The sequence below is a fragment of the Bos indicus x Bos taurus genome, chromosome 6 (assembly GCF_003369695.1).
Source record: "Bos indicus x Bos taurus breed Angus x Brahman F1 hybrid chromosome 6, Bos_hybrid_MaternalHap_v2.0, whole genome shotgun sequence".
NCBI lineage: Eukaryota > Metazoa > Chordata > Mammalia > Artiodactyla > Bovidae > Bos > Bos indicus x Bos taurus.
This window is the reverse complement of record NC_040081.1, coordinates 110,470,090-110,480,544: the sequence shown is the minus strand read 5'-3', so window position 1 is coordinate 110,480,544 and position 10,455 is coordinate 110,470,090. Positions and strand designations below refer to the sequence as shown.

The window sequence follows — 10,455 nt, the reverse complement described above, 5'->3', positions numbered from 1 at the left end:
CCACTCAGGACCAGCTACATGATTCGCAGGTCCCAGTGAAAAATTACAGTGCTGAGCTCCTTGTCCAAAAATTAAGAATATAAAGACAGAGGAATTAGACCAAGCGTGGGCCTCTCTGAGCATGGGTCCTCGCACTGCATGGATCACAACGCCTGCCTCCTTTTCCTCCAGGTTGACCAGCTTTATGTTGTTTGGACACTTGTATAACCTACTGTTGCTGGACATGGTGGAAAGAGGTGGTAACTCAAGTGATAATCCTCAATAATAAGATAACTGGTAAGGTCTGGATCCATCTGGAAACCTATCAGAGCTCATTGTGTAGGGAAGGGAGGTGTCATAAAATTCTGGGACCTACACAAAGAAGGACAAAGGATGAATTCCAAAGCTGAAGCAGGAACAAAAGTCGCTTTGGCAAGCTGGCTGTCTTCACAACGCTGTACTTCTTGTCACAGGATGTGGGTTGTTATGGTGAGTGAACTGGGACAGAAGTGTGAAACACTACAGAGAGGGTTTTCTTTCTTTCTTTCCTTTTGTCTCTTTCTTCTATGAAACTTTGGTCAAATGTATTCTCTGGAGCTAAAGTAAGACATCCATAACCCGGTATTTCATGACAAAGGATACATGTGTTCAACATTTCTATAAAAAGAAAAAACACCCCAAGATTCAACCATCCAAACCAGGCTTCTCCAAAACCCATGGGGCCTTGGCTATAGAAAGCAAAAAAGCGCCTTGATGCTGGTAATACTGCACGCTCATCTGCACACCTGGAGGGATTCGAGCTGTAAGTCTAATTCCCACCTGCAGGGCTCAGGTGGTCTGAATAGGGGTCCGACAATGTCCGCTCTGGGAAGGAGTGATAGAAAGCATGTTACCCTGACACGTGTCCTTAAGTGTGCTGAGGTGAGGAGGAGCGATGCAAGTGTAGAGAAAAGGGGAGCCCAGTTTGAGACAAGAGAGGCTATTTCCCGTGTCAAAGTGTAAGGGAGAAGCAAAACCATAAATGGTAGGTGGAGTGTAGGGCTGGAGATCTAAGAAGACTGAGAAAGTGGAAAGAGGACGCGGGAGCGAGTTCAGAGGTTTCCAGAACAGAATCTGAGTTTTTGGTTGTTTTTTTTTTTAACATTCCTGGGGACTTATTTCGAGCAGCAGATGGGAAGGCACCCCAACTCTAGAGTCAGTCCACCTAGATGTAACACTTCCCCTCCATGACTAACTGGGCGACCTTGAAAAAAGTGATTTAACCTTATCAAGCCTTGACTTTCTGCAAAGATTAGACAGTAATGAGGATGAGATAGTATGAGATAGTAATGAGGAGAGTAATAAGAATTTCGTGAATTATTAAAGTAGATAACAATGACTGGTTTTTGGTAGGAATTCAAGAAATAGTAGGTGTGGTGATGGTGATGATATTGAAGCTTACGAAGATGGTGATGATGGTGGTGATAAAGGTGACCGATACTGATGTCAAGGAACCTGGCCTCTCCTGAACCCTGCAGTGAGCACCATGGGGAGGGGTGGATGACGTGTGAACCCCACAAGAGGGATAGTGGTGGGCGATGAGGAGCAACCAGCGGAGGAAGAGACAGGCAGCACGGGGAGCTAACTAGGAGACCTGTGATCACTGCCAGTGAGACATGCCCAGGGCAGCATCTCAGCTGCTCTCTAGAGACGCACGAGGTTGGGCTGTAAATACATCTTATACACAATGACCATCAGACTCTGGGCAAGTGTTTCCAAAAAATGGAGTGAAGTCAGGAGGAAGAGAGAGCCCTGCTCTCAGGTGAGCACATTTGAGGAACAGCTCTGCCTGCGATGGGCAATTCTTTTTCTCTCCGGAGGTTTACAGGAAATGACAGAAAGTGAAAACTCCCATTACTACTTGTGGGCACTGGGGCACCAGATTACGCCAGTTCTCACATCTGAACCTCCTACACCGATCTCTGTGAAAAAATAAGGAGCAAGAACAGAGAAGTGGCCGTGACAACTTCTGGTTTTGTTTTCGTCTTCTGGAAATGTGTGTTGCGTTAAATGACCATACACAGAAGGCAGGTTTAGTTTTCTCTTCCTGATTAGAAAAGGGATGTGCGCTTATTAGAGAAAATTTGGAAAACACAAAAGGTCAAAAGTCAAGAATAGGAATCACTGAAAAGACCATTCTGCAGAGATTACTACTCTGCATTTGGGCCGCTTTTCGATCCCTGGGATGGGAAGATCCTTTGGAGGAGGAAATGGCAACCCACTCCAGTGTTCTTGCCTGGAGAATTCCAGACAGAGGAGCCTGCTAGGCTATAATCCATGCGGTTGCAAAGAGTCAGACATGACTGAGCGACTAACGCTTCCTTTCATCGATTTTGTTGTTCAGTTCCTAAGTCGTGCCTCACTATTTGTGACCATGGACTGCAGCCCGCCAGGCTTCCCTGTCTTTCACCATCACCTAGAGTTTGCTCAAATTCATGTCGAGTCAGTGATGCCACCCAACCATCTCATCCTCTGTCACCCCCTTCTCCTCCTGCCTTCAATCTTTCCCAGCATCAGGGTCTTTTCCAATGAGTCAGCTCTTCACATCGGGTGGCCAAAGTATGGGAGCTTCCGCTTCTGCATCAGTCCTTCTAGTGAATATTCAGGATCGATTGGTCTGATTTATTCATTTAATTATGTATAGGTAACACACACACATTGATGTGTTACATTTGTATTTTATTTGACAAGTGGATCACATGAGAAACAGTTTTATGCTCTACGTCTTACACTTATCATTGACATTTTTCTATGGCATGAAATGTTCTTTGAAAATGATTTACATACAATGAAATGACTCCTTTGCATGCAATTCTGAAAAAACTGGAAGGAGAGCTGACAAACACATAGACTCCTGTTACCATCACCACAGTCAAGACCCAGAACAATCTGTCTCCCCAACTAGAGCCCCTACAGGGCTCCTTTTTAGTTAGTGCCCTCTCCAGTCTTAACGCTGAGGCTGAAAAGTACTCCATTCCTATAATTTTGCTTTTTTTCAGAATGTCCTGTAAATAGAATTATATAGTACGTAGCCTTTTGGTCTGGCTTTTTTCACTTGGCACAGTGCAATTGAGACTCGCTCACACTGCTTCATTTATCCATAGCTGGCTACTTCTTACTACTGAGTAGGATTCCACTGTACAGATGTACCAAGGTTAGCTCCTCCATTCACCGGTTGAAGGACAGTTGGGCTGATAAGCATGACTTTTCCTATTTGAATGATATCCCATCCTCAGTTCAGTCCAGTTCAGTCGCTCAGTTGTGTCCGACTCTTTGCGACCCCATGAATCGCAGCACGCCAGGCCTCCCTGTCTATCACCAACTCCCGGAGTCCACTTAAACTCACGTCCATTGAGTCGGTGATGCCATCCAGCCATCTCATCCTCTATCGTCCCCTTCTCCTCCTGCCCCCAATCCCTCCCAGCATCAGAGTCAGTATCCCATCCTACAGATATACTAAATCATATGCAAAGAGTTCCCTATTATTAGAATTTTTAGTTCCCCCTCATTATAAATAACCATTACATGGGCATCTTCATATACAACTCTTTGCCTACCAAACATCTTTGAATATACTTATATAGTATACATGTATTTGAAGCTGTCAACAAACAGGCAGTATGCCCTGTTGGTGGCATAAGAATATATGAAAATATATACACAGTTGTACTAAAATTTTCTTAAAATGTTTGCTTATATAAAAGACAGTCTGTGTCTCAATGCATTGTATTATGAAAATAAGAAAATAATAATTAACTTTGCTCTAATGAAGTTGTTTTTAACCAGCTAAATAGAGCTAGATTAATTTCTGAAATCCTGAGCATGTATATCACTCACAATCCATTTCAGAACATTGTTCAGCCAGCACGAAGCTTCTTTAGACAATGGAACCACTTGGTGTATACAGAACAAGGATGACTGGGCAAGGGCAGGCTTCAGGTCTGTGGGCCACTTAAGGCAGCATAACTGAGTTTCTAGTTACATCTGAGCAACTGAAGTGAAAGCTGCTAAGAGAGAAAAGATAAAGCAGGCACCTCGTACTGCATAAAAGGCTTCCCTTTGAGTAGATGCTGCTGCCCTGCAAATTAAAAAGGAAACAGGAAAAAAAAAAGTCAGTATTGATGCATGGCACCTACTCTCGAAAAATACATGCACACTGCAGGAAAATCTAAATAGTACAGGAAGGGACTTCCCCGGCGGTCCCGTGGTTAAGAATCTGCCTGCCAATGCAGGGGACACAGGTTGGATCCCTGATCCGGGAAGATCCCACATGCCATGGGGCAGCTAAGACTGTAAGCATGAACTACTGAAGCCTGAGCACCGCAACTAGAGAGGAACCCCACTCACCACAACTAGGCAAAGCCCACACACAGCAATGAAGACCCAGCACAGCCAAAATTAATAAGTCAATTCAAAATAAAGAAATAGCACAGAAAGTTACAAAGTGAAAAGTAAAAGCTTCTTTGTTGTTCAGTCCCTAAGTTGGGTCCGACTCTTTGCGACCCCATGGACTGGGGCCTACCAGGCTCCTCTGTCCATGGGATTCTCCAGGCAAGAATCCTGGAGTGGGTTGCCATTTGCTCCTCCAGGGGATCTTCCCTACCCAGGCCTCCCTATTCCCACTTTGCATAGAGATAATTCTTGATAGTCTGAGCTGTCCTCTCAGGACAGTCCCACGTGCGTGCAAAGAAATTACCACATCCTTTCGTCTAAGCACAATGGAATCTACAATTTGTTCCTTCACCCAACACGACATCTTGGACCTGCTTCCATACTAGTACATATGGAGGTACTCATCCTTTCTCCTGGGGGAATTCTGATTGTATGGATGCACCATAAAGTTACCCAAATGCAGCAATATCTACTGATGGATATTACACTATTAGAGTTTAACTGGTGATGAAGAACCAGTTATGACATAAAGACATTGAGAGAGGCTCTGGCCAAAATAGGGACTGTGGCCATAGCGATTAGGATCCAACCTCCAGATTTTTAAAAACAGAAGTAATGAATTCTTTGAAAGCAATCAAAGACAACGTTTTTAAATTTAGGAAACACCCTGATGTCTTTATTCCCTGGCTTTCTGCTAAGTCACTTCAGTCGTGTCCGATTCTGTTCGACCGCATAGACGGCAGCCCACCAGACTCCCCCATCCCTGGGATTCTCCAGGCAAGAACATTGGAGTGGGTTGCCATTTCCTTCTCTAGTGCATGAAAGTGAAAAGTGAAAGTGAAGTCGCTCAGTCGTGTCTGACTCTTAGCGACCCCATGGATGGCAGCCTACCAGGCTCCTCCATCCATGGGATTTTCCAGGCAAGAGTACTGGAGTGGGGTGCCATTGCCTGGCTTTCTACTAGTGGCTTATTGTTAGAGTGAGTGCTGATCACCTCTTTTTCGCTAAAGCAAGCTCCAGCAGTCCACAAAGTTGTACTATGGCTCCGCCTGCTGGACATTTTCTATAACTGCACATCTGATTGAGTTCCTCTTCTAGACTTCGTTCATTCAAAATTGATTAGTTTTTGCTTTTAAATAATTAACCCATTAAGACAGAGATAAACTTATTTTTACTTTTTAATAAAATAAAATAATACAGAACTAAGCACAGTAATAGTGGGTCTCCCTTCCCTAGAAGTAATCACTGTTAGGGATTGGGAGTTTATCACTTCAGATCTATTTCTACCATTTACATTCAATATCATGCACAAACAGAAATATACTTTTGTTTTCTTTTACTTTACATGTTTGGGTCCACATTCTTTGCACTGACCTGTCACATGTTAGCTTAAGCTTTTCAGGCCAATGTGGAGTTGTGCTTGAGGACAGCATTTATGCAGAGAGAAAAACACATTACTTGCAGTTACTTTGGTTTTAAAAATTAATTCTAGCTATTACATTAACAAATTCAAAATCTTAACTTTCCCATACACTTTTTCTATTTCATTTATGAATAGTCTTGTTCTAATTTAAAAGCCGAATGAGCTCTGATAATAACTTCTAAGGGGACTTCAAAATTATTCTAATTCCCAGAACATTTTAGGTTAGATTCTTTTAAACGTTCATTTTAAAATATTACATTTTCTTTATAAAATATTGTTAAGTGACTTCAAGTGAGCAAAATCTTCTTAAATACTTGATGCTAGTAAATTTAATAAATGTATAAAATTTAATCTTAATTCTCTTAAACATTTCAACACTGATTTAAAGAACAGGGGAGCCTGGCATGCTGCAGTCCATGGGGTCACAAAGAGTCAGACACAACTTAGCAACTGAACAGCAGCAATGACTGATTTAAAAAAGTAAAAATCGCTAATAACTTTCAACTAAAAATTCTAAGTCTAAAATCAGTTATTTAAAAGTTAAATTTATATTGGAATCACACGGCTATTCCAAGAGCTATTTGTATATGCTAAATCCTCTAAAATGTTATAAATAAGTTAAATATAAAAAAAAATACAGACTGTTACTAAACTTAACACAAAAGTAATATAAGTTGGCTTTATATCAACAGCTGCTCATTAGATTCTGAATTTCTTCCGATGAAAAGTCCTTTTCTCCACTATCCCTAAGCAAGTGAAATTTGCTCTCCTACTTTTGTGACCTAGGGCCAGGGCGGAGTAGGGGAATACATTTTGAACCGTAAACTGGGGCCAAGATGAGAAATCTGATTTTCTCCTTGGAACCCTGACTGACACAGCAAGGCCTTATGTCAGTAACACGATTATGTCTGCTTCCTCATATCCTCACCAATCCTGCAGATGATCCACACATTGAATTTTTGTCCATTAACTTATAAGTCGATAAGACTGTTTACTACACATTTCTTACTTTAGTTGTGAGAATGTTTCCGTATTGTTACATGGTTTTCCACCACTCCCAGCTTTATGGAGATATGTGACATAAACCATCTACTCTTTAACTTTTTTTCTTTAAACAAAGGTCCGTGTGTTTTACAAACTTTGCTGCAGGGCAACTAAGCCCGCGCACCACATCTACTGAGCCCACGTGCCTAGAGCGTGTGCTCCGCAACGAGAAAAGCCACCGCTGTGAGGCTTGCCCACTGCAACAAGAGAGCCCATGCGCAGCAAAAACTTAGTGAATTAATTAAAAACATATTTTTTAAGTGCACCACTGGGAAGATCCCCTGGAGAAGGAAATGGCAACCCACCCCAGTACTCTTGCCTGGGAGAATCCCCAGGACAGAGAAGCCTGGTGGGCTACAGTCCATGGGGTTGAAGAGAGTCGGACACAACTGAGCATGCGTGCCGGGGCATCTACCTGCGAGGATTCCGATCTCTGCTTCCGAGACCGCAGCACCTTCTCCTCCTCTCGAACCAAGCCTCCTCCGCCTCCCTTTTGTCAGGACACTTACATTACATACAGGGCCCACGTGGACAGTCCAGAACTGTCTCCCCATCTCCCCATCTCTCCCCTTACGTTCTTATATCTGCAAAGCTCCTTTTGTAACATAAAGTAAAACCCACTCATTCCAGGGGTTAGGACCTGCACATATTTAGATGTATGACTCAGCCCAACACGGTGGGTAAATTCAGGAGTCCAGTTTGGGATGTGTTGCCTTTGAGATAAATATTAAGCAGGGAAGGGAGGGTGGGTTTCATTCTCAGGAGAGGAAAGTGAAGACCCAGGCCCTCGTCTATTCTTTCCCTTCCTGTGAGAGGCCTCAAAAACAGGCGTGCCTAATTCACAGGGAGTGACCAGCAGAGCACTGGAGGGAGGGATTTAACCTCGCCAGCCACTCCAGGGACACATGCAGGAACTGATGATGTAAACGTCTTGTCTCCTTTATTGCCATTCCTTGCATGGTAGTGTGTGTACATGTCAATCCCAATTTCCCGAGTCATTCTGCCCCGGCTTCCCCCACCATGTCCACGCACATCCATTCTCTGCATCTGTGTCTCTATTCCTGCCCGCAAACGGGTTCATCTGTACCGTTTTTCTAGATTCCACCATATACGCATTAATAGATGACATTTGTTTTTCTCTTTTTCACTTACGGCCAAGAAGTACATGAAAACATGCTCAACATCACTGGTTGTTAGGGAAATGCAGATCAAAACTACAATGAGGTATCACTTCACACCAGTCAGAAGGGCCATCATCAAAAAATCTGCAAACAGTAAATGCTGGAGAGGGTGTGGAGAAAAGGGAGCCCTCTTGCCCTGTTGGTGGGAATGCAAACTAGTACAGCCACTATGCAAGACAGTATGAAGATTCCTTTAAAAACTAGGAATAAAACCACCATATGATCCAGGAGTCCCACTTCTGGACGGTCCATGAGGTCGCAGAGTCAGACACGACAGCGACTGACCTGAACTGAACTGAATTTCAGCATTGATTTCTTTTTAATAAAAATATACATCTATGTTACAATAGAGGTAATCATTTTGGGGAAGAGCCAAAGGATATTCTTTCCACTGGGCATATACCACAATTCTAAAAGACACATGTACCCCAGTGGTCACTGCAGTACTATTTACAATAGCTAGGCCATGGAAGCAACCTAGATGTCCATTGACGGAATGGATAAAGAAGTTGTGTTACATATATATACAGTAGAATATTAGCCATAAAAAAGAAGGCATTTGAGTCAGTTCTAATGAGGTGGATGAACCTAGAGCCTATTACACAGAGCGAAGTAAGTCAGAAAAACAACTCTCATATGTTGACACCTATACACGGAATTTAGAAAGATGGTACTGGTGAAGCTATTCGCAGGACAGCGATGGAGATGCAGACATAGCGAATAGACTCGTTGGCACAGGCAGGGAAGGAGCAGGGGGACGAACCAGGAGAGAAGCGTGCAAACAAATACATTACCATAGGTAAAACAGACAGCCAGGAGGAGTTTGCTGTGTGACACGCGGAGCTCAAATCTGGTGCTCTGTGGTGTGGGATGGGGTGGGAGGTAGGAGGGAGGTTCAAGAGGGAGGGGGCATACGAATATCTGTGGCTGATTCACGCTGATGTATGGCAGAAACCAACAGAGTCTTGTAAAGCAATTACCCCCCAATTAAAAATAAATAACTTTTCTGAAAAGGCAAGTAAATAAATGAAAATAAGATGAAATGAAAAACAAACAGATGAACAAACTCACATCTGTGTCTGGTAACATATGTGTGTACCGGGATGTATGGGCAGAAATGGACCAAAATGCTGAAAGAAATTCCTTAGAGGAAATGGGGGTAGAGGGAAAGAATATTTAGGACTGATTTCCTTTAGAATTGACTGGTTTGATCTCCTTGCTGTCCAGGGGACTCTCAAGCATCTTCTTCAACCCCACAATTCAAAAGCATTAATTCTTCAGTGCTCAGCCTTCTTTATGGTCCAACTCTCACATCCATTCTCACGGGCTTCCCTTGTGGCTCAGCTGGTAAAGAATCTGCCCGCAATGCCGGAGACCTGGGTTCGATCCCTGGGTTGGGAAGATCCCCTGGAGAAGGGAAAGGCTACCACTCTAGTATTGCCTGTGGCTTTTGCTATAGTTTGCTTGTTCCAAACTGCAATTCCTCTACTGGTCCCAAATAAACTCACTTTCTTTAAAAAAAAAAAAAGGTTTTTTTGGTGTGGACCATTTTTCAAGTCTTTATTGAATTTGTTATAATATTGCTTCAGTTGCACATTTTGGTTTTTAAACCACGAGACAGGGGGTGGGGTGGGGGTCTTAACTCCCCAGCCAAGGATCGAACCCACAGCTTCTGCATTGGAAGGCAAAGTCTGAACCACCAGACCACCAGGGAGGTCCCCCAAAATAAGCCCACTTTTGCTGGTAAAATAGCTTTCATTTCTGAGGTCCACAGAAGTAAATTTTAAGAGGTGGTCCTGCCACCCCAGGTCCAGGCTTTGTGCTGCCGCCGGTGCAGCTGCAGTGACCTTGCTCCCATGGTGCACGCGGGGGTCAGCTCAGCTGCACGGATGCTCAGCAAACCTGCACTTACCCAGCAGCGCAGAGATGGAGAGGGGCAGTGCACACGTACCAACCTTACTCTGCAGCCGGGCATCTCAGGGGGTGGGCGTAAAATGACACTGTGACCCACCAGCATCCTGTAAATGGTAAGGGCTGGCCATCTTCAGGAAGCAAAGAAGTTAGGTTAAAAATTTACTTACGAACTTAAGGCACAGTCAGGATGAGTGCTGTGTTCCACACACTGTAAGAGCTTCACTGGTCTGCAAAATGAAAAGAAGTAATATTTAAGGGCTGATTCAAGTGACTTTCATTCATCATACATTTATGGGGAACCTGCAAGGTACTGGAGATATAAAGTCTCTGACCTTGAAGGACACAGTTTATTTTCAAAAATATTAGCTGGCATTTGTTGAGCACTTACTATGTACCAGAAAATCTGATGATATATTAAATATTTTACATAGATGATGTCATTCCCTCCTTACAACACCGAACAAAGCACATACTAAGGAGATC

The 10,455-nt window shown here is 43.4% G+C and overlaps 1 protein-coding gene across 1 annotated transcript in view; it reads right to left on the bottom strand.

The window, feature by feature from the left end:
• Positions 1-3,379: 3,379 nt before the first annotated feature.
• BST1 (bone marrow stromal cell antigen 1) overlaps positions 3,380-10,455 on the bottom strand; it is a 29,081-nt gene continuing 22,005 nt past the window's right edge. The window contains exons 8-9 of the mRNA XM_027545319.1: positions 10,140-10,199; positions 3,380-4,096 (exon numbers count right to left, since the gene is read on the bottom strand). Of these exons, the coding sequence (XP_027401120.1) occupies positions 3,997-4,096; positions 10,140-10,199 (160 nt within the window). The 3' untranslated portion in view covers positions 3,380-3,996. The remainder of the gene's footprint in view (positions 4,097-10,139; positions 10,200-10,455) is intronic.